Consider the following 27,837-nt stretch of genomic DNA (forward strand, 5'->3'; position numbering starts at 1 on the left):
ATGTCTAAACCGCTGGCAACAAAAGTGAGTACACCCCTAAGTGATAATGTCCAAATTGGGTCCAAAGTGTCAATATTTTGTATGGCCACCATTATTTTCCAGCACTGCCTTAACCCTCTTGGGCATGGAGTTCACCAGAGCTTCTTCACAGGTTGCCACTGGAGTCCTCTTCCACTCCTCCATGACGACATCACGGAGCTGGTGGATGTTAGAGACCTTGCAGTCCTCCGCCTTCCATTTGAGGATGCCCCATAGATGCTCAATAGAGTTTAGGTCTGCAGACATGCTTGGCCAGTCTATTACCTTTACCCTTAGCTTCTTTAGCAAGGCAGTGGTCGTCTTGGAGGTGTGTTTGGGGTCGTTATGTTGGAATAGTGCCCTGCGGCCCAGTCTCCAAAGGGAGGGGATCATGCTCTGCTTCAGTATGTCACAGTACATGTTGGTCTTCATGGTTCCCTCAATGAACTGTAGCGTCTGGATATGACGCTGAGCACATGCACTCAACTTGTTTGGTCGACCATGGCAAGGCCTTTTCTGAGTGTAACCTGTCCTGTTAAACCGCTGTATGGTCTTGGCCACCATGCTGCAGCTCAGTTTCAGAGTCTTGGCAATCTTCTTATCGCCTAGGCCATCTTTATGTAGAGCAACAATTATTTTTTTCAGATCCTTAGAGAGTTCTTTGCCATGAGGCGCCATGTTAAACTTCCAGTGACCAGTATGGGAGAGTGAGAGCGATAACACCAAATTTATCACACCATTCACACCTGAGACCTTGTAACACTAACGAGTCACATGACACCGGGGAATAAAAATGGCTAATTGGGCCCAATGTGTACATTTTCACTTAGGGGTGTACTCACTGTTGTTGCCAGCGGTTTAGACATTAATGGCTGTGTGTTGAGTTATTTTGAGGGGACAGCAAATTTACACTGTTATACAAGCTGTATACGCACTACTTTACATTGTAGCAAAGTGTAATTTTTTCAGTGTTGTCACATGAAAAGATAAAATAAAATATTTACAAAAATGTGAGGGGTATACTCACTATTGTGAGATACTGTACATATATACACAGTATATTGTACATTCAGATCAGTCCCTGCCCTCAAGGAGCTTGCAATCTAAGGTCCCTAACTCACATACATACATACACAACAATTTAGACAGGATCCAATTACCATATGCCAAGTCTCAGTTATTTTCTCCCCGTACTGTGGGGAGAACCCTCCTGCTGTGGCCTACCTGTACAGAATTGATCAACATAGTCTCTATAAACATTTCCTGGTCCTTAGTCTTCTAAGCTCACCTATAGGTAGCCACTGTGTGGAACCAAGTCTCCCATATTATGCCAGTCCAATGAACGGTACTACTAGGAGAGATGTAAACCCATTTCTCTGTTATTCATCAACTGCTGGCTTCCATTGTACCTACTCATCCATCTTAAATTGTTTCTTGAACTACATTTGTATTTGCATGTCCTCTAGTATTTTCTGAAAATCTACAAAAAAACTAGATTAAACTAAAATGTTTGCCTAAAGGGTAAATTTAGACTTGAAATAGAAATAAATATATGCACCCCAGGCCCTCTTAATATGTCAAAGTGAAAATAAATACAGCTCCATGGTACCAGGAATGCAGCCAGCACCCTCTTCCATTTAGTGCATACACCCTGCAGTGCCATAGGCTATAATGGGTTTGTTTTTTATGTACACTTACCCTTTAAAGCAGTAGCTTTCAAATTATGCATATGGGGCCTTAACCGAATCCCCTGACTACACCAAAGGGCCACATTAAAGTCCCTTTCACACAAGAGGTCCGATCGGGTCCATCTGTCCGATTTTTCAGCCGGACCCAATAGGACCCTCAATTCTCATGTAAGGAGCACCAGATGTAAACCAGACTTATGTGCGTTTACCCCTAGATACCTCCAGGTCGCAATTTACAGCACACACTAAATTTTGGTAGAATAATTATTAATGTGGAATGTATGTTTCTTGCTATAGAACATTATTTTTTTTATCATGTTGTTATGGTTAAAGTTGCACTTTAATGCATTCCCTGTTTAGGTAGTAATATCTCCCCCCACACCCCCTTCACTTGATCTAGCGCTTTGCCTCCCTGTAGCGGCTCTTTCCTCTCAATTCCTGGTCTTGTGACGAGGGAGTGGGGGGCGGAGTGGAGCCGCTCTGTGTCTAAGGGTGCAGGCAGCGTGGCTTGGGATCAAGCCCATAGTTATGCCCCTGTAGCAAGCAGCTTGCTACAGGGACACATTTAGAAGAGGAGGCGGCAGGAGCACTGGCAGGGGACCAGAAAAGAGGAGGTTCAGTAGGTATGTCATGTTAGTTATTTAAAACAAATATTTTACTTTACAATCACTTTAAGGAACTAAACAAGAATGTAAAATGCTATAGGATTCAGAAATCCTGGAACTCTCTGCAAGGTATGTGACAATGAAGAAACTCATGCACTTTATTTATGCTTGAAGTTTAGAATAGGAGGAGTACAGTTCATACATACATGAGCTTATTTAAGAAAAAGAGCAAAACATGTAAAATGTACAGTAACTCCTAAAAAGCAAATCGGGCTTAAATCCCAAATAAACGCTTGTAAATTTTTACTGTTATGCAGGCAGGCTGCATATACCAGTAATGAATATATGTTTTTTTTCTTTACTTTTTTTTTTTATCTGCCAAGTGCTGCAGTAAGAGTTTAAAATAAAAAAAAACAGGGCTGCCTGCATATAGCAGAGTTAGAGAAGCCCAACTCACCTAGAGCTAGATTACACTACTAGCATTGCACTTTAAAGCGTTATCCAAATTCAGATTACTCTTCAGAGAGCATTTGACAGAGGGTGAGGAGGAATTGTAATACTTTCTCCCCACATGTTTTAACCCCTTAAAACCCATAGCTGCAGTGCACCCCCATTCAGTTGAATGGGTAGTAAGCAGTACAGCAATGTGGATCATTTTTGCCGCACCGCAATGCAAAGCATCACAGCATATGTACTACCTCCTCCACCGCCTTTCCGGCATAAGTTGGGGGTAGTTGGAGGGGGCAGTAAAAACACATCCTAGCCACACATTTTTACCACCCCTCTCAAACACAAGTGTAAACGAGTCTTAACATAACCCCCTAAACACTGCTCTAAACAGCTCTGCTGAGGGTACAAGAGGGATGTTATTTAGAGCAGCATTCAGTTGCATATGTGGGACCCCAGGAGAGCTGGGTGTGTGAACAGCAGCAATCTCACTCTACTATGTGCTGGCAGTACAGGTTGTTGTTTTTTTAACCCTTGCTGCCGCACTCAGCTGATAAAAATACATAAACAAAAAAGTATGCTGTATTTATTACTGTACAGACAATACAGTAATAAATTAGGAGGGTTCAACTGGACTTTACTCTAACTTTAGTAAACTGAACTCTGAATGTTTGCCATTTGCTGCACATCATTGGTACTCCTTTTACTACTGTCCTGTTTTATCCAATTAATGTACAATAATCTTCAGTCTGAATAACTTAATAATAAACTAATGTTTCACAAAAAAAAAAAAAAAAGAAAAGGAAAATACTACATCTTACTGTCTGGTGGTTTGAGGCTCTTTTTGTTCTGCTCAGTCCAGCCAATGGAATGAAGGTCAGAGGTCACAATGTCGCACCAAAAGTCTGCAGAGCGATCTTCCCCGCATCCATCATATCGGAGCAGCAGAAGTTTGCCACAAGTGGTGATGATAGTAGCAACCCAGTAAGACTGTGGTTCTGTTCCAAGAGGCACCTCTAATTTCATTCCTGGGGACAAGCCAATCTCCACTGAAGTGTCCACCTGTGCAGTTCCAAGAGAGGAAAACGATGTACAAATTTTAATACTATAAAAATGATTGTAGTGCAACCACAGCAGCTACAGTGACTAAATGAAAGGCAATCTCTCTCAACAATGCAATTTAACAAACAGGCAAACGTGAACGATCCGTGGGAGCCTCAACAGAGGTACTCGCCATAATAATGTCCTATATTATGAATATTTTCAGTAGGTTTATATTCTGTATAGTTGCTTATTCACTGACATGAACACATTTCAAACATGGCTTGAACATTTGGCATAGCTTACTTTTCACAATCATTTCTCACAGATTTGTAAATAGTTCACCCTCTATGGCAGGCAGTGCAAACAACAAGCTGCAAAAACAGTTAAGGACATGTCACATGATATGTAAAAATTGTATTCTAGGGTGTATGTAGTGTGGAGAGGTGACCCCAGGTCACGGTGTGTATTAGCACCTTTAGCCTCGTTTTTGCAAAGACAGGCATGATGATTGCACACCTATGGGCTGGGTTTATATTCCCCTCAGGAAGAGAGCTCAGGGATCACACTTGGGAACAGCTCCACTCTACAGGCAGGTGGCCTGGTGTAGAAGTCGGGAGGGCTTTCAGGTGGAGACGGCTCCACGAAAGAGAGACAGGCGGTCTCTAGGAGTCTGAGCATTTATGTCTGCAGGAGGCAGATGTGGCCCGCGACCAAGCAGCTAAGCAAGTAAGCTCCAGGAGGGAGTTTGACTAAGTAAGAGTGAGTGAGCCAGGGGGCTGAAGTTTTCTGTTATACAATGATGGTGGAACCCCCTGCGAGGGAAGACTTTCTGTGAAGTTTGTTTTGTTTAAAAAAAATTGGGCTGCCAAGCCCTTAAAAATACGATCTGGACTGACCGGTGTTCCTGAAAATGCATACACCACTTGAGCATAATCACCCCAGATTACAGTAGCCAGAGTTGAAAAAGTTTATTCACTGGAGCACCCATGTTTAATGGATAGATTTCTATAGGACTGAGTCATTATATCACAAATGAAAATACAAGTTTGGAAACATCAAAGTGTGGTGATGTTTCATACAAGAAAAAAGTAATTCTATGGGATTATGAGATATGTATAGTGTAAATTGAATGTTGCGACTATGTTTTGACAACCTAATGTGCCCTTTCAGTACTGCCCACTTTGTTCCTAAAGCACCTATGTGCTATTGGGTGCCAACAATTATTTATCCCTTGTAGCAACACTTAAAGCTGCTGGTTGCTCAGGTTCCAGGCACTGTATTGTGGAATTAAGTGATAAGGCATCCATCTTCATTCATAATAGAAGCTAGAGAGTATTTAGGCTCCATGCACACTAGCTTAAAAAAAAACGTTCCTAGCAGCAGTTTGAGCATTTTTTTTTTGCTTCTAGAAGTAAATATCGTTAACCTGTGTGCGAATGCACATTATTTTAGTCTAGAGGCGTTTAAGCTTCAGTGTTTAGGAGCAGAAAAAAATCAGATCTGTAATCAAAATGCCAGTTCCCTTAAAAAGAAAAAGGTGGTATACTCACCTCTTTGGTTACCTACCTTCTCTCCATTCCAGTGCCGCAGACTCCATCAGACACATTGGCATTTGACACATCCATGAGTGTCTGATGCCTGTGTCAATTGCTGTGGACCTTTCCTCTGATCCCTACAGTTAATTCAGAAAGTATTCACAGCGCTTCACTTTTTCCACATTTTGTTATGTTACAGCCTTATTCCGAAATGGATCAAATTATTTCCCTCAAAATTCTACAAACAATACCCCATAATTACAAAGTTAAAGAAGTTTGTTGAAAATCTTTGCAAATTTATTAAAAAAAATATATATATATATCACATGTACATAAGTATTCACAGCCTTTGCTCAATACTTTGTTGAAGCAGCTTTGGCACCAATTACAGTCAAATCTTTTTGAGTATGATACTACAAGCCTGGCATGCCTATTTTTGGACAGTTTCTCCCATTCTTCTTTGCAAGACTTCTCAAGCTCCATCAGGTTGGATGAATAGCATCGGTGCACGGCCATTTTCAGATCTCTCCTGAGATGTTCAATCGGTTCAAGTCTGGGCTCTGGCTGGGCCACTCAAGGACATTCAGAGTTGTCCTGTACCCACTCCTTTGTCATCTTGGCTCTGTGCTTAGGGTTGTTGTCCTGTTGGAAGATGAACCTTCGCCCCAGTCGGAGGTCCAGAGCGCTCTGGAGCAGGTTTTCATCAAGGATGTCTCTGTACATTGCTGTAATAATCTTTCCTTCGATCCTGACTAGTCTCCCAGTTCCTGCCACTGAAAAACATCCCCACAGCATGATGCTGCCACCAACATGCTTCACTGTAGGGATGTATTGGCCAGGTGATGAGCGGTACCTGGTTTTCTCCAGACATGACGCTTGCCATTCAGTTCAATCTTTCTTTTATCAGACCAGAGAATTTTGTTTCTCATGGTCTGGGAGTCCTTCAGGTGCCTTTTGGCAAACTCCAGGTGGGCTGTCATGTGCTTTTTACTGAGGAGTGGCTTCCTCTGTCAGAGTGACCATCGGGTTCTTGGTCACCTCCCTGACTAAGGCGCTTCTCCCCCGATTGTTCAGTTTGGCCGGGCGGCCTGCTCTAGGTTGAGTCCCAGTGGTTCCAAACTTCTTCCATTTACAGATGGAGGCCACTGCGCTCATTGGGACCTTCAATGTTGCAGAAATTTTTCTGTACCCTTCCCCAGATCTATGCCTCCATACAGTCCTGTCTTGGAGGTCTACAGACAATTCCTTGAACTGCATGGCTTAGTTTGTGCTCTGACATGCACTGTTAACTGTGGGACCTTTTATAGACAGGTGTGTGCCTTCCCAGATCATGTCCAATCAACTGAATTTACCACAGGTGGACGCCAATCAAGTTGTAGAGACATCTCAAGGATGATCAGTGGAAACAGGATGCACCTGAGCTCAATTTTAAGTGTCATGGCAAAGGCTGTGAATACTTATGTATATGTGATTTTTTTCTAGCTTTTATTTTTTAAAAATTTGCAAAGATTTCAAACTTCTTTCACGTTGTCATTATGGGGTATTGTTTGTATTGTTTGTATAATTTTGAGGAAAATAATTAATTTCATCTATTTTGGAATAAGGATGTAACATAACAAAATGTGGGAAAAGTGAAGCGCTGTGAATTCTTTCCGGATGCACTGTATGTAAAAAAAAGGGATGTTGGGGCAATAGGACGGAATTACAGCACACAGCAGAAGACAAAAGGTATCTGCCACGCCAGGATTTGAAGCTGAGGGAGGGTAGGAAACAGTGATGTGTACTTATTTATATTTGAGGACAGGGTCTATAAATCAGGAACTGCACTTGTTACTGCTCTGGTTTTTGCATTGTGATTAGCACAAAACTGGTTCTGCAGAATTGCAAATCATTTGACAGGTAAACCAGCAACCATATGTGTTTTAATTGTTTGCCCAGAGTTTCCCTTTAAGTATACCTGCTCTCCTAAGCATAATCTTTACAAGCTACATAACAGTGTTTCTTTTGGTTAACCTTCTTAATGTCAAAAACAGCATGCAAGCAATATTTTTTAAATATTTGAATATGTATTTTGTCATATACTTTTCACTGCATATTATAAAAATATTTCTTAAGAATGTGAATGCATATATCCCTCCCCTCTAGGTTTATAAGGACATGCCAAGCGTGCAGCTCTGAGATTTGTCATATCTGTAAAGCTGACTCACATGTTTGAAAAAGCTGTGGGGAGCTGTTGAGCTTCCTGTCTCTTCTAGGTACTCCTCCCAGTTAAACTCTGCCTCCTCCAAGCTGGAATCAGCTTCTGTATTAAACGAGAATACCAAATAAAACACTAGATTACTTCCTGACCGATGCATATATATATATATATATATATATATATACACATATACACATATATACATATACACATATATACATATACACACACACACACACACACCTAAACAAATACCAAACATTACCAAAAAAAAAAGAGAAACACAAATTAGTTAAATAAATAAAACAAGAAAAAAAACTGTTGGTACTTTCTCATTACATAGAATACTGACTTTTATACATCTCTATGAAAATGTGATCACTGAATTGTATATGTTCATGCATGTTATATGTTAAATAAGAACTACTGACCCATCTTAGAAATGTGCATATTGCCACTTTGTAATGTTTTGTACAACAAGATGAACACCATGGTAATTTTCCACCAAAATTGTTAATTACTGTTTTGTTAAATTACAAAAAGGCCAACAATTCTTAGTAAACATGTAACATAGCCACCTTGCATTTGATGTATGTTAAATAATATGCAGAGTTGCACACATAAGAAATAGAATATTAACATTTAAGTAGATTATTAGAAAAAAGTTTTTTTTAATTAACTTGCTATAATCAGTAAGTAAAAAGTAATATTTTAAACTTGCAACCAACTTCCAGTTCAGTGTCCACGATTCCCATAGAAAAAAAAGCTACTGTTTATAGGGTTAATGTGACTCTTTCCTTTGTCAATTCAGGGAAAATTAAAAAGGATAAAGTCACCTCCTTCCCCATCCCCAGAAGCAGAAGCATGTACTCAATTTTGCTTGCTTTAAAGAACAAAACTCTTTAAAACTGAAATTCTACACTAGGAGAAATAAAAGTCATCATAATAGCAATGTAAATTTGTATTATCTATTACAAGTTTAGCATTTGATCAATGCTGATTTTAAACAAATTTATATTCGCACTGCAAATTTATCTTCCATTGAAGGTGTTCCAGCAGTTGGAATTTTCACTTTACTTGACTGACAAGATTCTATTCCAAAGAATCCTGTAATGAGAGAAATATGTAGGCTAGCATTGCTTACCTCTCCTGCAAATATTTTGTTACCTGGCTCTCATTCTAACGCTTTGGCTTTAATACTTTCTGAGCCACTTGCATGGCATAAATTGAGAGACAAGAAAATTTGACGTCTCTCATTTGTTCCATGCTTGTTCTGAGTCTATGAATCAAAGGTATGGAAGCCAAACCCAGCCAGATCAGCAATGGCAGCCCAGTTTTTTCTTTTCCAATAATGTTTATTAAGAGATTTTCAAACAAAAACAGAAAATATAAATGCTGTTACACATAGCATCCTACCACTCCTCCTTTCTGTAACAAAGACGATACGAGAATGGTGGTTATAACATTCCCACGGCAGCCCACTTTTTTCTAACAAGACAGGTGTGCTTATTGAGGGGGCTGCAATTTCTGCATGTCAGAGGATGATTAGCTGTACTGTAAAATTGTCCAGAGTGAAGAGAACTGTAGCAGCTTTTCCCTAGACTGAGGCCGGCCAATACACGCATGTTCAGCAGGAACAGGCCGAGATTCAACCATTAATGAATTTAACAAGTTGATTGATCGATCAACTTGGGTACAACCTGCCTGCGATAATCACTGTCTTCTCCCACCTGGGACAAGACAAGGGAATCGTGCAAATTTCTTTTCTGCAACCTGTGGCTGCAGGAAAGAAATTTGCACTGTCTATGGCCAGCCATATATTATGCCAGTCTTTTCTTTAACCCGTGGTTGAAGTAAAGTAAATAGCTCTACTCCCCTATCAACTCTGTCTGTGTTACTGGAGAATCCCTCCTGATGCACTATTGTATTCTGACAGCGAGAGGTTTCCCCGTCATCAGAATACAATGTTCACTGCTGCTGGCTATAGCCAAAAAAAAAACCTGACAGTCTGGTTGTCCTGAAGTTGATCAATAGATCAACTTCAGTACGATTAGCCTGCCCATACAATGGATCAAAATGTGCCCTGTTCCTGCTGAACTGACAAAATTTAGTTCTGTCTATGGCTGGCTTTAGTCAAACAAAAATAAATTGGACAAAACAGTATTTGTAGGCTAAATTTATAACAAATAAATTTATTACAAAATTCACTTCTAGAATATGTAATTTGCCTGAAACACAACATTGATTTCACATCCAAATGCTGCATTTACCATTTTTACCAAAGCAGTATACAGTATCTCACAAAAGTGAGTACACCCCTCACATTTTTTGTAAATATTTTATTCTATATTCTATATATTCTATATATATATACATATATCTATCTTTTCATGTGACAACACTGAAGACATGACACTTTGCTACAATGTAAAGTAGTGAGTGTACAGCTTGTATAAACAGTGTAAATTTGCTGTCCCCTCAAAAATAACTCAACACACAGCCATTAAAGGGGTTGTAAACCCTCAAGGTTTTTCACCTTAAATGCATTCTATGCATTAAGGTGAAAAACCTATGATGCAGCTGCCCACCAGATCCCCCCTTTTACTTACCTGAACATGGTCTTTCCAGCAACGGGGAAGAGAACACCAGCTCCAGCCGGTGTCTCTGGTCCTGATTGGATAGATTGATAGCAGCGCAACCATTGGCTCCCGCTGTCAATCAAATCCAATGACGCGGGAGATGGGGGCGCAGTCAAGTCCTGCTGTCTGTAACAAAAGATGCAGCAGCAGGACATGGGAACGCGCCCACACAAGTGCCCCAAAGGAGAGCAGCTCTCCAACGGGGCACTTGAGGAGAGGAGGAGCCAGATGCGCCGCTGAGGGACCCCAGAAGATGAGGATCGGGGCCACTCTGTAAAACCAACTGCACAGAGGAGGCAAGTATGACATGTATGGTTTTTTGTTTTGTTTTTGTTTTTTTAAACAAAGCTGTAGATATCCTTTAATGTCTAAATCGCTGGTAACAAAAGTAAGTACACCCCTAAGTGAAAATGTCCAAATTGGGCCCAATTAGCCATTTTCCCTCCCTGGTGTCATGTGACTCAGTGTTACAAGATCTCAGGTATGAATGGGGAGCAGATGTGTTCAATTTGGTGTTTTTGCTCTCTCTCATACTGGTCACTGAAAAGCTCAACATGGCACCTCATGGCAAAGAACTCTCTAAGGATCTGAAAAAAAAAAATTGTTGCTCTACATCAGGGGTAGGGAGTTAAAATTCAAGGAGGTCCGATCACTTAAAAAAAGTTCCGGCCGAGGTCCGTATCACAAGTCTGTGCCATGAAAGATTGAACGTGTCTTCTTTCCCTTTTTTGGGAAGCCACGCTCTCTAGTGCTTTTCTTACAGTTTCCTCCACATGCTCTGGTAATATTCTGTGAATGTAAATGTCCCCGATAGTGTTCCCCCTTACATCAGGTGCCCCTACCAGAGTAACTCATTACATTGGGTGCCCCCATCAGACTACTCCCATAAATCAGTTGCCACCATCAGGGTATCCCCTTATATCAGGTATTCCCATCAGGTTTCTTCATCAGAAGGCTCCCTTACATCTGGTGTATCCCATCTGTGTGTCCCCTTACATTAGGTGCCATCATCAGAGTGCCCCCTTACATCATTTGTCCCCATCACAGTGCCACCTTACATTAGATATTCCCGTCAGAGTGCCCCCATCAGAGTGCCCCCTTAACATAATATATGCCCATCAGCGTACCCCCACATACATAATATGTGCCCATCAGTTTTGTCCCCATAAAAAAAAAATGTGCCCATCGGCCTGCCCCTTATTTTATGTTAGGGGGCACTGTTGGGTACATTTTACGTTAAGGGGCATGCCGATGGGCACATTTTGTTGTGCCCATCAGCATTCCCCTTAACATAAAATGTGCCTAGAGTGCCCCTTAACAAAAAAATATGACCATCAGAGTGAACCCCAATATAAAATAAGGGGCATGCTGATGGGCACATTTTATGTTAAGGGGCACTCTGATGGGCACAACAAAATGTGCCCATCAGCGTGCCCCTTAACATAAAATGTGCCCATCAGAGTGACCCTTAACATAAAATAAGGGGCATGCTGATGGGCACATTTTATGATGCTGGCAGTGCTGCCAGCATTGCTGAAGGGGTGGGGGTCAGCCTGTCAGTGCTCAGACCATACGCCTCACACTGCATCAAATTGGCCTGCATGGCAGTCGACCCAGAAGGAAGCCTCTAAAGATGATGCACAAGAAATCCCACAAACAGTTTGCTGAAGACAAGCAGAGTAAGGACATGAATTACTGGAACCATGTCCTGTGGTCTGATGAGACCAAGATAAACATATTTGGTTCAAAAGGTGTCAAGCGTGTGTGGTGTCTGGGTGAGTAGTACAAAGACAAGTGTGTCTTGCCTACAGTCAATTATGGTGGTGGGAGTGTCATGGTCTGGGGCTACATAAGTGCTGCCAGCACTGGGGAGCTACAGTTCACTGAGGGAACCATGAATGCCAACATGTTCCGTGACATACTGAAGCAGAGCACGATCCCCCCCCTTCGGAGACTGGGCCGCAGGGCAGTATTCCAACATAATACCGACCCCAAACACACCTCCAAAACAAGGGTAAAGGTGATGGACTGGCCAAGCATGTCTCCAGACCTAAACCCTATTGAGCATCTGTGGGGCATCCTCAAACGGAAGGTGGAGGAGCGCAGGGTCTCCAACATCCACCATCTCTATGATGTCGTCATGGAGGAGAGGAAGAGGACTCCAGTGGCAACCTGTAAAGCTCTGGTGAACTCCATGCCCAAGAGGGTTAAGGAATATTTTACGAAAATGTAAGGGGTGTTCTCCTTTTTGTGAGATACTGTAAAAGACTGACTGATCTAATGTGGTGGCACAAGTGGACTGGACAATCGAGTAGCAAAACGTTGTGATTGGTAATTAGCGCCAGGCAATGTTTGTAGTGAAGTAAAAGATTAGTGGGGGTGAAAGGGGGGGACCAATCCGTGATTTTAAGCTGCTATATATTTGCTGCTTCTGCAGCAATGGTTTGAGGACTATTATATAAAAGTTGGGGCCTGATTTCTAGAGTCTGATAAAGTGCAATATAGCAAACGTGTTTAGTTTAAACATGCATGTACTTGGGGAAAAAAAATTAAAAATACACATACAAACTGTTAGCAGAAGAGGTACATATTAATATCTCCCTCTGCAGGAAATTTGCATGTATTTAGGTATCTTCATATGGGCAACTTTTTATTATGTATGATGGTGAGTGATTCCTTACAATGTTACAAGTAAACAATACATGTGGCTCATTACATACCTTCATTGTTCTGTTCTTGGACACTCATGTTAGTGGAGGTGAATCCAGTGGCTGAAACAGGATTTGCAAGCTGTGTCTGTGACATCAGTCCAACGCTTAATGTTCCCATTCATCCAACTCTAAAGTACAGAATAACAAAATGATTTTGCATAAAAATTCACATGCTATATGCACTGATCATGCTTGCAATAGCTATAGTGGCCATTTTCAGCAAGAACTATTAAAAAAAAAAAAAAAAAAAAAAAAAAACAGCATGATCCAATGTATACCACATTATGTACACTTGCTTTTATGATCTAAGCTCTACTAGTTGTACCAAGAAGCTCATAAAAAGCTTAAACTGCTGGTAGTGACAAGGTTGAGCGGGAACTAAAGGAGAAGCTTATGTACATGCTGCAATAGCCAAACAGTGAGAATCAGTACGCCCCTATTTAGCAAGGGCTAAACTACACAAGGATTTGCGATTTTTGCACTACTGCAGTTATTTAACCTCTTGTGGACCATTTTAAACCTAAAAAAAAAAAGATGCCAACAAAAAGGTTAAATGGGTCAGCAGCAGGTGATTAAAACTGCTTGCGTAGTGGGTTATATTAAGGCTGCATTCACACCTAAGCATTCCCACATCGCAGGCTGAAACTCATGTGTCTGGAAACTTACTAAAAGCGCAGCAAAACGGGCATCATGCCATTTCTTAATGGCACTCCAAACGCGGTAGAGGGCCCACGTTTTGTTGTGCGAAAAACACCGCGAAAAGCGCTTGGCTGAGTGACAAAAAAAAGGTAATTTAATCTTCTCTAGTGTGTTTAACGTGCGTAGGGCAGCCTATTAAATTAATAGGCTGCCCTACGCTTTTGCAAAAAGAAAAAAAAAAAAAAACACACAACACCACATTGCATTACTCAGGTGTGAATGCAGCTTTAAGCCTCGTACATACGATCAGATTTTCGGACGACCGTTGGTCCGTTTTTGTTGCCTGCTAGTCTCATGTCAAAACTGAAGAGGTTACTCACCATACGAAAATTCCTGTACGACAAAATACAACTTCAGAAGTGACGTAATGTGTTGACTAGTTTTGTATGTGTTCTTTCGCTTCTGAGTATGCATAGACTTGCCCTTATGATTTTTTTTGTATGAAAACCGTACTAAAGTAAACGAAAATCGGAAGTTGAGTTCACGTACGAAAAAAAAAAAATGTTATAGTCTGCACATCCAGCTTTTGTCGGACGAAAAACCGGAATCGGCTGATGAAAGCACCATACTAATGATTGGAAAATCGTCAGATCGTTCAGACGAAATTTTTCTTTCGATTTCGTATCGTGTGTACTGGCCTTTAGGGTGCTAGCATAACTTATAACAATTTGTAGCAGATCCTATAAGAACCACTTACTGTGGAGCTAAATTTCTTCAAATAGAATTAAAGAGAAAAATGAAATTGTAATAAAAGTACAGCTTGAAAATGCTAGTCATTTGGTGGTCTCTGGTTTAAATATAGACCCGGGAACAAGCATGCAGCAAGTGAAGTCAGAACTTCTAATCTACATACCTGTTCTTGGTCAGTGACTAAGAGCTTTTTAAGCTAGATGGTCAGCAAGCATGCAAGAGTGTTGGCAGCTGTCGCTGTCCCACTGAGTGCTGTTATCGCTCGACTGGGTTTCAGCACCGAAAATGAGGCGCCAATTTATAGATCTGTAATCACTGCTTTCTCAGGGGGACTAGGGAAAATCTGCAGAAGATTGACTTATTCTTAGCACTTGACTCCCGGGGCCATCTTGGAGGAGGCCCAAATTCACCTGAAACTTGATTAGCCATATTGGCCCCAGAGAGGCTATATACAGTCCTTGCTGGGTCATTCTGAACACTACAATAAATTAACAGCTCTGTTCATGGTCTGAGAGTGATGGTGATTAATGCCTCATTCACACTTGTGAACAGAGCTGTCAGTAGATTCCTGCAGTATGAATCTGCAGATTCCCGCAGCAGGAATCACAGGTGGCCACAAACCGCTATGGCCAGGAAGCTTGAACAAAACAATGACAAGACATACACGAGCCACGGCTGTCCACCGCTGTTCGTATACGGTATATACGCACATCGAGTAGTTAGGGACAGATGATTGTGTCCAGGACTGGTCAACTTTCCCTAACCACTTACCACTGTTGGATTTGCGGATACATGCAAACAGGTACAGACAGCGGAAGATCCTGACGTTGCTGTGTATAGGTTTTCTTGTCACAGCTGTTCACAACCACCTGCGATTCGAGCTGCAAGAATCCACTGACAACTCTATTTGCAAGTGTGAATGAAGCCTAAAGCAGTATTCAGTGGACCACAGGATAGCAGTTTGAGAAAGTTACGGTCTGACTCAAATTTGTGCTGGTCGGACTGAGAGTTTTTTTACTCTTGCTGCAGCACTTAGTGTATAAAAAAAAGAAGCAGGTATGACTACATTACAGTAATTAACAGAGTTTAATAAGGTTTTTTTTCTTGTGTTTTCATATACTTCAAATTCACACTGTAGGGCTGAATTCTATAGACTAACAAAGAAAAATATAGCAGCCAATTATATTCTTGTTAAAGTTGTATAATGGATGCTGGAACCTGATTTGTAGCGTAAACAACAGCTTAACCTTGGGTCCAAATGTCTTAACTGGTCTCCAATCTACATAAATAAGAAAAACAGTCCTAGAGATGTGTGAAAATTACCAATATGCTTGTCTGGCTTGGTGGACTAAGGAAGTACCGGTAGTTAATTGTAGTTAATTATTTTAAGTTAAATTACACAAGGAGTTTCACTTTCACTTCAAAGGCAGTTAGACTGCCACTCTTGCTATGCACACAGGTTTCTTTGTGAAAATCAAAAGAAAAAAAAATGGAGCTCTTGCCTACAGTAAGTACTGTTTATTTTCATTTTTCATAAAACAGGTTATCTGTTATGGACAACATCCCAACTCACACTTGGCTTCATCAATTAATCTTTGTTCTGTCAGTAGTTACTGATGAGCTGAACCCCCGCAGTTCATGTTTGGAGTAATTTTGCAAACTTAAAAGTTCAGGTACTGAATCCCAACCTAATTAAAATCAATGAAAGACAAAATGATGAAAAAAACTCTAGATACTATTTTATAAGCTAATATACCCTCATATTTTCTAGTCTAATAGGCAAGGAATTTTCAGACAAATGACCTGGGGTGCTGAGCACATGTACCCAAAGCAAAAACAATTTTAAAAGTTCTGTTTGGAGGGAAGCAATAATTTCAAAGTGGTTGTAAAGTTTAATCTTTTAAATTAAAATAATAAATATAATATCCTTACCTGCTCTGCGCAATGGGTATTGCACAGAGTGGTCCCTTATCTCCTCTTCTGGGGTCCCGCATCAGCGCTGTCTGCTCCTCCTATTTATTGAATGCCTCCATAGCAAGCTTATCACTGATAAGAATTAATAAAGCTTGTATTTTTTATGTTTATTTAGTTTTCTGCAATAAAGCTGTATTAGTAACGTAGTCTCTAGAATATTGCAAAGAAGCTGTTCTAGTAACATGATAGCTAGATTACATAGTATTAACAAGTATCCAATGCCCGGATGGCTGCACAGCATACAACAAGCCATCCCATGTTCAGGAGGCCCCTAAATAAATATCATGCAATTATCCATGGTCAGATATTTCATCATATACCTTTAGACAAAAAATAGACTTTTGCATTCTGAAAACATGGCATAACCCAACATTTCAATTTAAACTCCACCCCTTCCTGAGAGTATATGTCCACTAGAGGTTGACAGAGAGTTGCGTTTGGCAGAGGCCCTGAAGGGGTGGGTATATCTTTTAGAAGCTCATAGTCATCCTATGAACACTTTTTCTCTTCCTCTTCCTTCCAACAGGGGTTAGAAACCTCTTCTATATCATCTTCTTCAACACAACGTCTAGCAACATATGGGGAAGCTGGGGAAAGGGTCAGTGGTTCAAAAAAAGATTGTTTAAAATATGCAAGAAAGTATGTAGTTGAAATGTCATTACATACACTGAAAAGTACACCTTAGTAAACTAAAAAGGGGTTTTAGGTCAGCAACTAACTAGGTCTGGTGGTAGTGCAGGTGGAGTTGACTTAACCATGACTAGAGCTTGGTTTAGAGATAATGGAAAAATAGAACGCTGGATAGCCGCAATCCAAAAAAGTTCACCTTTATTAAAAAATGAATATCAAAGCATCACAGGGCTATACAGACTAACTGCACAGCTGCTGACACGCTTCATACCACATATGGTGCTTGGTCACAGCTGTGACTATCCAGCTTTCTATATTTCCATCATCTCTGTTGCAAACAGATCCAGCACACTGCCTGATTGCTGTTCTTAGGAGAGATGATCACTTTGGAGCGGTGCACTCCCATAGAGCTTGGTTTACCTTGACCTTAAAAACAAAAAAGGACAGAAGTCCAGATTCATCCTAAATGTACTCCTAAATAGAAGACAAAAACACCCTGTGAATAAACACACCCAGACAAGGTTCTCTTTGGAAAACCAACACAGCTTAAAATAGGGTGAACTATTGGTTAAAGTGCAAAAAACACTGCTCACCCACAACCAAATCCAAAAGGACGGAACTACCATTGCCTCTTAAATCGGAGCCAAACCACCAGTGAGAGAAAGACCCCTGGTGCCTGACATCGCATCTCTGAATAGGCAAATCTGAGGGACACAGCAAGGGATTGGTTGAGCATAGCAGCCAGAGCTGCTTTTTTCATTTTCATTTTTTTCTAGGCTGAAGGGGCACCAAGGTTGCCCTATCTATTCGCTAAATCACATTTGGCATGTCATCTTTTTTTTTTTTTTGGGGGGGGGGGTGTTGGTGCTTAGTTTTGAGTGGGACTTCTTGTCCCACTTCCACCTACGGGCCGCATAGGTGACTCCTCCTCTTCCCCTAGGCGGCCCCTCCCTCTCGGCAATCTTCTGGGACATGTGACAGGTCCCAGAAGATTGCCTTCCACTGGGAGAACACAGCGCGACTCGCGCATGCGGCCAAGTGCCCACAGTTTCAATGGAGGCGCTGAGGAGAGGAGGGGAGAGGAGCAAGGCTCCGTGGGGCCGCATTGCTGGACCGTGGAACAGGTAAGTGTCTGTTTATTAAAAGTCAGCAGCTAAACATTTTGTAGCTGCTGACTTTATATAAACAAAAAAAGCCTGGAACTCCGCTTTGAGATCAAAGATACAACTATGTTGGTGTCCCTTGTTAATTTTCCATTGTGTTGTTTTTAATGTAACTGCCTACTCCCAAACTGTCATTTGAAGAAAAACACATAGCCAAGTATTATTTATTTATTTCAGGTACTTATATAGCACCGTCAATTTACTCAGCGCTTTACATATACATTGTATATTGTATATTCACATCAGTCCCTACCCTCAAGGAGCTTACAATCTAAGGTCCCTAACTGACATTCATACATACTTGGGACAATTTAGACAGGATCCAATAAACCTACCAGCATGTCTTTGGAGTGTGGGAGGAAACCCACGCAGGCACAGGGAGAACATGCAAACTCCAGGCAGGTAGTGTCATGGTTGGGATTCGAACCAGCCACCCTTCTTACTGCTAGGCGAAAGTGCTACTCACTACACCACTGTGCTGCCCATTCTTCACAATTCTTTTATTGTGCAGAAAAAAAAAAAAAAACAGACATTAAATTGAATTAGAGATGCTATCTGCCATCCAAATGAAAAATAACTTAACAAAAAAGCGTGACACTCAACGTTCACCAAATTTCTACTAACATGAAATTAGCAGAAGGGACCCAAAATGGTGGCGCTTGAGAAATGAACTTCCTCTATACTCTCATAGTACGTCACTACGTTCGCGTTTGTCGAACAACAATTTGCAGATAGTTAGTATGCTAGACAAAATCCCGCACACATGCTTTTGACAAAAATCAGATGCTCGGTCGTACAACAATTGAACCGTGTGTACAAGGCTTAAGACCCCATACACACTATACAACTTTTGTTGTCTGATTTCCTTTAGATTTACCAAAACCATGTAGTGCAAGGGCTTGCCTGATTGCATACAAATTGAAACTCTTGAGGTTTGACCTCATATCGTATGGCTTTGATAAATCTGAAGGAAAAAAATCTACAGAAAATTGCATAGTCAATATAGTGTGTATCCAGCTTAAGGTTATTCTCAAGCTGACAGATGTTCAGATGTTGGACAACCAATTAACAATTAAAAAAAAAAAAAAAAAAAGCAGCATTCTGGAAGATCAGTTTTTATTTAACCGCTAGCCTACCGCCCACCGTCATATGACGGCCGGACGGTAAGCCTATTGTTCTGAGCGGACGTCATATGACGTCCGCTGTTTAAACAGGGCATGCGCGCGATCGTGAGCGCGCAGCCCTGTACTGTCGGTGGCGGCGTGTCACCGAGACACCGCTCGTCACCGACAGGGGTGAACAGCCACTGCGCATGGCTGTTTACCACGTGATCGGCCGTGATGAAGTCACGGCCGATCACTAATGGTACATCCCGCATTGCACGGCGCATGCGCGCGATCGTGAGCGCGCTACGCGTGAACGTCTGTGGCGGCGTGTTCCCCGGGAACACTGCTCGTCACCAACGATAGTTTACAGCCATTGGCCAGTACTGTGTACCATGTGATCGGCTGTGATCCATTCACAGCCGATCACTAAGTGTAAACAAAGACCTGTCACTAGCTGTTACTAGCCCTTCTCTCCTCACACACCGTTTCCAGTGTGAGGAGAGAAGAGCCAGGAGCAGTGAGTTACAGATCTTTGTATCTGTAGTGTCTGCACCAACACCACTTCTGTCCCATCGCCCCCCCCAATTGTCATCTGTCACCCAACAGTCATCCCATAAAAAGTGCACCTGTCACATAGAGACTGCCATTAGTGACCATCAGCGGTGCCCTGTCACCCACCAGTGACCGTGCCCTGTCACCCGTCACCCATCAGTGACCTGCCCTATCACCCGTCACCCATCAGTGACCTGCCCTGTCACCCGTCACCCATCAGTGACCTGCCCTGTCACCCGTCACCCACCAGTGACCGTGCCCTGTCACCCGTCACCCACCAGTGACCATCAGCGGTGCACCCGTCACCCATCAGTGATGTCGCCTGTCAACAATCTGTGACTATCACCTGTCACCGTCCGTGGCCTGTCACCCATCAGTGACCGTGCCCTCTCACCCGTCACCCATCAGTGACTGTACCCTGTCACCCATCAGTGACCATCAGCGGTGCACCTGTCACCCATCAGTGACCGTCGCCTGTCAACTATCTGTGACCATCGCCCATCACACCATCACCTCTCAGTGAACGTCACCTGCCACCCATCGCACAGCCCATCAGTGACCGTCACCTGCCACCCATCTGTCACCTGTCGCACAGCTACCCGCCACACAGCCATGTCCAAAAGAGGATATACAAGTGAGGAGGCGTTCCAGATCCTCTCTATGACTGATGAGAGCACCGGGGAGCTCTCATCAGAGTCCCATTCTGATTCCGAAACAAGTTCGGCATTTGAGCCGATCGAGAGTAGCAATGGTTCGGATGAAGAATGGGTCCCTGCTAAAAGGGCACGACACTCTGGAACCCAGGAAGCCGCCAGCAACCAGGATTATATTCCCAGTACCAGCTCTGCCGCCAGAAATAGGCCCCAGGAAGAAAGGCCCAGTACCAGTGCTGCCGCCAGCAATAGGCCCCAGGAACAAAGGCCCAGTACCAGTGCTGCCACCAGAGATGGGCCCCGCGCACAAATGCCCAGTACCAGTGCTGCCACCAGAGATAGGCCCCTCGCACAAATGCCCAGTACCAGTGCTGCCACATCACACCTGAGTTCCAGCACAGGAAATTCAACTCCCCCAACTACTGGAGTGTCACGTCCCCCGAAGAGCCAGGGCCGCTGCCTATATGCCAGATGGTCTTGCCAACCCAACATGGCTGCCTTACAACTCGGGATCACCAAATATTCCCCCTTTCACAGCACAGCCAGGTGTGCAGGCCAACACCCAAAATTTTACAGAGATTAATTTTTTTCACCTGTTTTTGCCCGACACTTTGCTGCAGTTCATTGTGGACCAGACAAATTTGTATGCCCAGCAGTATATTGCCAGCAACCCCCAATCATCTTATGCCCGTCCGTTTGAGTGGAGAGATTTGAATATGGAGGAGTTCAAATTGTTTTTGGGCCTCACCCTAAATATGGGGCTTACAAAAAAAAAATGAAGGACATACCTATTGGTCCACCCACCCCATCCACCATATGCCCATGTATTCTGCCGCTATGTCCAGGTCCCGATATGAGATGATTATGAGATTCTTTCATTTTAACGACAACACCCAGTGCCCTCCCCGCAATCATCCAAATTCCGATAAGCTGTACAAGATTCGCCCACTAATAAATTCATTTTCCCAACGATTTGCAGAACTTTATGTCCCCGAGAAGAATATATGTGTGGATGAGTCCCTGGTACCATTTTCAGGCCGGCTAGGAATAAAACAGTATATTCCTACCAAAAAAGCCAAATATGGAGTCAAATTTTACAAGCTGTGTGAGAGAGCCACGGGATATCTATATGCATTCCGCATATATGAGGGAAGAGATTCCCAGCTCCAGCCCCCTGAGTGCCCAGCCTACATGGGCACAACTGGAAAAATTGTATGGGACCTGGCTTACCCACTTCTAAAAAAAGGCTATCATATATACCTGGACAACTTTTATACCAGCCTGCCCCTTTTCAGACACCTTTATATTGAAAAAACCCTGGCCTGCGGAACTTCAAGAAAAAATAGGAAGGGCTTCCCACAATCCATTGTGAACAAAAGGCTGAAAAAGGGGGAAAGAGCAACACTGAGATGTAATGAAGTGCTGGCCTTGAGGTGGAAGGATAACAGGAACGTGCACATGATGTCCACCATTCATGATGGCACTGCAGTTGTAGTTCAGCGAAGACGAGGTCCCATTGAAAAACCGACATGTGTCCAAGACTATAATCTCTACATGGGGGGGGTGGATTTCAATGACCAAATGATTCAGCCCTATTTGTCAATAAGGAGGTCCCGATTCTGGTATAAGAAGGTAGCAATATATCTAATCCATTTGGCCATTTACAATTCCTACATAATCTACACAAAATCCACAGAAAGCCCCGCCTCCTTCCTAAAATTCATAGAAGAAGTAGTCACGTCCTTCATCTATCCACAAAGACCCCTCCCAGAATTACCTCGTTCTGATGCTGTTAGCCGACTTCATGAACGCCACTTCCTGTACAACATTCCACCATCGGAAGCAGGCCGAAGACGGCAAAAAAAATGTCGTGTGTGCAGCAGAAGAGGTTTTCGAAAAGATACAAGCTACCATTGTCCCCAGTGTCCCTCCCAACCTGGCCTTTGCATTGGTGAATGCTTCGAACTGTATCATACATCCCCAAGTTATTAGCCCATATTTTCCCCATTTTCGCTGATCATTTTCCATGCTTCCCCAAAATAACCATGCCACTGCCTTCAATGTGAACTGACCCTGGCCTGCTTTTTGACTATGCCTCTGCCTACCGTTTGGACTGCTTCCACATGAACTGACCCTGGCCTGTTCTGACTATGCCTCTGCCCACCGTTTGGACTGCTTGCTCGTGAACTGACCCTGGCCTGTTTTGTGACTACTCTTCTGCCTACCGCTTGGACTGCTTGCACGTTAACTGACCCTGGCTTGTTTTATGGACTATGCTTTTGCCTACCACTTGGACTGATCTGTTGCCCTGCTACTATAGTACACAGGGGTCTCACATATGTGAGGGGCTCCAGAATAGTTTTTCCGGATGGAGATAACAATTTTTTTTGTTTTCTCCCGGTTTTGTAATTTCCAGATTAGGGTCTGGAGTCCGGAGGCTTCATAGAGATTTGGGTGGGTCGAAGCCTCTACCCCTGTGCACAGGTCTTACCCGATTGCGGCCCTCAGCCTTCTGCTGACTTACTGCCATCATGCCTTTGCCTGCCGCATGAACGGACCACACATCTGCCTGCTACCTGGACTATGCAAATAATTCGCTGTAGCAAGAGGCAGTATGTTTATGAAGGGCTGGAGAGCGGTACAATAATGTGTGTCTGCTGGTAACAGTGTACCAGGACCAATATTATGGCTGTGCTGGCTGTCTCTGCCTGGACAATTCCTATGGACTGTGCTGTGCCGACTATAGACAATATTCCTGCCTGCTGCCTGGATAGTTATTGCTGTCGCTAAGCACATCCCTGACTGCTGCCTGGACCAGTGCTCTCTTCTGTGGACACTACTAAAAGTACAGGTAATACTTTTTTTTTAATCCTTTCCGCAATAGAATTTATTTTGGATTGTAATTCTTGGTATGTACATGCTATGTGTTAGAAATATGAAGGGCCTTCAAAAATGATAGGTTGCCAGGAAATTATCTATGTAATGTATGCTCCTAGAACGCCTGATGGTGCTACTTGGATGTTGGGCCACTGTATGTGGCCAAACTGTGTAAAAGTCTCACACATGTGGTATCGCCATACTCAGGAGGAGTAGCAGAATGTATTTTGGGGTGTCATTTTTGCTATGTATTTGCTATGTGTTGGAAATATCTTATAAATGGACAACGTTGTGTAAAAAAAAATGCGTTTTCATTTTTTTTCCACATTTTCCAAAAACATCTGGTAAAAAAATAACCGTTCAAAAGACTCATTATGCCTCAAAGATTATACATTGGGGTGTTTGCTTTCCAAAATGGGGTCATTTTGTGGGCAATTCCTTTGTCCTGGTGCTCCAGGGCCTTCAAAAGTGTAATAGGTGGTTGAGAAATGAGATGTGCAATTTATGCTCGTAGACCGCCTGATGGTGCTACTTCAATGTTGGGCCTTTGTATGTGGCCAGGCTGTGTAAAAGTCCCACACATGTGGTATCGCCATACTCAGGAGGAGTAGCAGAATGTATTTTGGGGTGCAATTTGTTGTATGCATATGCTCTGTGAGAGAAATAACCAGTTAATATGAAAATTTTGAAAAAAAAAAAAAAAAATCTTCCTTTTGCAAAGAATTGTGGGAAAAAAATTACACCTTAAAAAAACTCACCATGCTACTTACTTAATACCTTGGAATGTCTACTTTCTAAAAAGGGGTCATTTGGGGGGTATTTGTACTTTTCTGACTTGTTAGTACCTCAAGAAATGAGATTCACCTGATGTACTGAAGGCCTGATCAGATGTTTTCAATTTTCAGTGATTGGCACCATAGTTTGTAGACTCTATAACTTTCACAAAGACCAAATAATATACACTAATTTGGGTTATTTTTACCAAAGATATATAGCAGTATAAATTGTGGCCAAAATTTATGAAGAAAAATTACTAATTTGCTAAATTTTATGACAAAAACAAAGAAAAAGGCAATTTTTCACAAAATTTACGGTCTTTTTTTATTTATAGCACAAAAAATAAAAAACCCATTAGTGATTAAATACCACCAAAAGAAAGCTCTATTTGTGTGAAAAAAAGGACACAAATTTCATTTGGGTACAGTGTTGCATGACTGAGTAATAGTCATTCAAAGTGTGAGAGCACCAAAAGCTGAAAATTGGTCTGGGCAGGAAGGGGGTTTAAGTGCCCTGTATTGAGGTGGTTAAATATGGTAGGACACATTAAATGTAATATCTTCATATTATTCTAATAAATATAACATTTACAGAAAAGTTAAGAGCCCAAAGTTGTGTTTGAAACTCAGCAGTTATCTTTAGCTGGCCGTACACTAGTAAATTTTCAAACTAACTTTCGTATGAAGAATCATATGAAAAATTCTCAGTGCACTCGAAGGCTTGTCAGACATTTGATTTTGCTTTTAACATTTGATTTTGGACAGAATGAACTTTATCCAATGAAAACCAAATATACTGTTAGAAATTCCATCCTACTCCTTTGAATTTTCTTGGTTGAAACGAATGTCGATTTGACCCCACTACTGATTACAAAAGCAAACAAAACCCTACTAGTGTATAGCCAGCTTGAGAGAAAAACATTCAATGGTCTTGCTCCGATTACAGATTTCACCAAATGACTAAAGACTTGTACACACAATCAGATTTTCGGACGAACGTTCCTCTGTTTTTTGTTGCATGCTAGTCTCATGTCAAAATTGAAGAGGTTAATCACCATACGAAAATTCTCGTATGACAGAATTCAACTTCAGAAGTAGCGTAATGTGTGGAATAGTTTTGTATGTATTCTTTCATTTCTGAGCATGCCTAGTCTTGCTCTTACGATTTTCTTCGGACGAACACCATACTAATTAAACGAAAATCAGACGTTGTGTTCACATCCAACAAAAATTCTATAGTCTGCACATCCAGCTTTTGTCATACGAAAAATCGGAATCGGCTGTCGAAAGCACCGTACTAACAATCGAATTTTGCTTCCGATTTTTGTATAGTGTGTACGGGGTTTAACTCTCACTTAAAGTGTATCTAAACCTAAAAAGTAGATAAAAAAAAACAAAAAAAAAAAAAACAAACAAACACACACACACACAATGCAACGTAACAGTGCTAAGATGTGATGGCTGCATTACCTTTTTTTTCCCCCTTTATTTTCATCTGCCAGTAACACACTTACCTGACACAGCATATACGTATGGGTAGGCTCCACCGCCTGCCCTATTCCAGGACCGGTTATACTATATAGACAAGTCTCCTCCCTGCAGGTAGAATTCTTTTTTTTTTTCCCTCACTGCTACAGCCGGTTATGCTGCTGCTGAAAGCAGGATTTTTCTTTTCCCTCACCTTGCCGGAGCTCCCTCACCATCTGGCCAAGCTGCACAGGTTCAAGCCTCTCCTGTGATGAAGCTCCCCGCTGTACAGGTTGAAACAAACTCCTATATGGGGGAGACCTCCCCCCGTTCTCAGGATCCAGGATGAGTGGGGTGATTGGATCTGGTCTCTAGGGATTGCTCCATTATGACTCCAGGGATGGACATTCATTAGACTTCCAGTTTGGCCATGAAGCATGCAGGTGGTAAGGCACCACATGGTGCACAAATCCATAGTATTCAGTTACTGCTGCAAGCATATGTCACACATGCACATTTTCTGGCTTGTCCATAGTTTCAGTCTGTTTACTATTGCCTCACAGGTTGTGGTTTGTGTCTGCAATACTGCTAATGCTGATAGCAGGTGTGCTGTGCTGGGCTGAAGCCTTCCTATTAACTCAGCAAGGCCTGGCCCTACAGACTTGACTTATTGTCTGCAGGTATGCTGTTAGCTTGCACCACTGACACTTACTGTGTATTAATGCTTGATTGTGGTATGGACCTTTTGCGGTACATGTGTCTGAGGCTCCATTCACACTAGCGCGTTTTTTGATGCATTTTGCATTTTGCAGAAATGCATGGGAATTTTTTAACATGGGTTCCTATGGAACATGTTCACATCAATGCTTTTTTGTATCTCTGCGTTTTTGGAAAGGGTTGGGGACTTTTTTTCATGCAAATAGCAGCGTTTTGCATGTAATGGATTTCAATGGACAAGCATCAAAAACGCAAGTGCACCGTTTTTGCAGCGTTTTTGGTGCGTTTTTGCCGTTTTTTTTTTTATTTTTTTTTTTTTTTGTAATTTTTTTTTAAGACTGTAAAAAAAAAATGAAAAAAAAGAAAAAAAACGCAAAACGCAAATCGCGGCAAAAACGCAGCAAAAACGCTGCTCAAAAATGTGCCAAGCATGAAAAAAAAACCTCCAAAAACGCTCAAAAGCAACATGCATAGGTGTGAATCGAGCCTAAGGTAGGATTAACCTGCTAGTGCTAATTGTCTGATGACTTAACCTGTGCTGCTTGCCTGTGATTACATTGACTCAACAATACTAATGACTGCTATGCGTTTATCACTATGCATTTACATGCTAACCTTGATGCTAAAATTAAAGTCAGGATCTGCTTAGTTACATTTCCTTAGTCCTTACCTGTTAGCAATGTGTAATTGCTGCTTCTGTTATTTGTGGTACACCACAGAGGGATATGTGGTTTGCTGCTTGTAGTGCTTACTACTGATGGATTTTCAAACAAATTCTCCCCCAGGCATGACTCCAGTCTTTCAGCTCATCCGTGGACCAGTAGCAATCAGCCTTCCTAGAGACCAGCAACGTTCATTAAGGTGAGGGCAGGTAGGTATATTCTATATCCTGAAAGAGTGCACATTATGGGCATAATGGATTGTAAATCTCTCCAGCCCTCAACACCAACACCACTTCTCAGGAAGAGGAGAGTCAACCTGTTTCTGCAACAGGGATAGGTCCTCTTTAGCCCTGAAGGAATCACTATGTATTTAACTGCCAGAAGAGGCAGACCAAGGAAATCTCTACCAAAAAAAAAAATATCATAGTGGACTGGTGTTAACTGGTGTGTCGGCCAAAATGCAAACCAAGCTGCAGGCCAGAGGCAGTGGCAAATGGGCAGAGACTGAGAAGTAGTATAGAAAGTGAAAATGCTGCTCTAAACCCAAAGCTAAAACAAAAGCAGCTAGCACACAAACAAACCAAGTTCAAAGAGAGATAACAAAAAACAGTGCAGCGCTCAAATATTAAACATGTGATAAGAGCATATAAAGTGAACTCCTTTGCAGATGTAAAAATATGTAAGCATCAAAAAATAACCTGTGTGCAATATGGAACAGCAAAGCAATTACAAATAATAAAATTAGTAAAGAAAGTCCATATGGGGAGTAAAAACTCTTCAAGTTTGGAAGATATAAACGTGAAAATGTAAGCATCAATTAGTGTCCGGTATAAAATATGGAACAGCAAAGTGAAATACAGTTCATATGGGGAGTGTTGGAGGGATATCTCTTCAGGATGGAAGATTCCGATAAACATCAAAAGGCATATAAGTATTCAATGAGGAATAAGAGGGTACCCTTACCGGATCCGTAGGACGCACATA

At 42.0% G+C, this 27,837-nt stretch overlaps 1 protein-coding gene across 1 annotated transcript in view; it reads right to left on the reverse strand.

Moving 5' to 3' along the window:
* The window catches only part of SFMBT1 (Scm like with four mbt domains 1), a 233,687-nt gene that overhangs the window by 145,218 nt on the left and 60,632 nt on the right, over positions 1-27,837 (reverse strand). Inside the window, exons 2-4 of the mRNA XM_073592509.1 lie at positions 12,897-13,015; positions 7,545-7,639; positions 3,580-3,820 (exon numbers count right to left, since the gene is read on the reverse strand). Of these exons, the coding sequence (XP_073448610.1) occupies positions 3,580-3,820; positions 7,545-7,639; positions 12,897-13,005 (445 nt within the window). The 5' untranslated portion in view covers positions 13,006-13,015. The remainder of the gene's footprint in view (positions 1-3,579; positions 3,821-7,544; positions 7,640-12,896; positions 13,016-27,837) is intronic.

The sequence above is a fragment of the Aquarana catesbeiana genome, linkage group LG07, assembly GCF_042186555.1.
Source record: "Aquarana catesbeiana isolate 2022-GZ linkage group LG07, ASM4218655v1, whole genome shotgun sequence".
Lineage (NCBI taxonomy): Eukaryota > Metazoa > Chordata > Amphibia > Anura > Ranidae > Aquarana > Aquarana catesbeiana.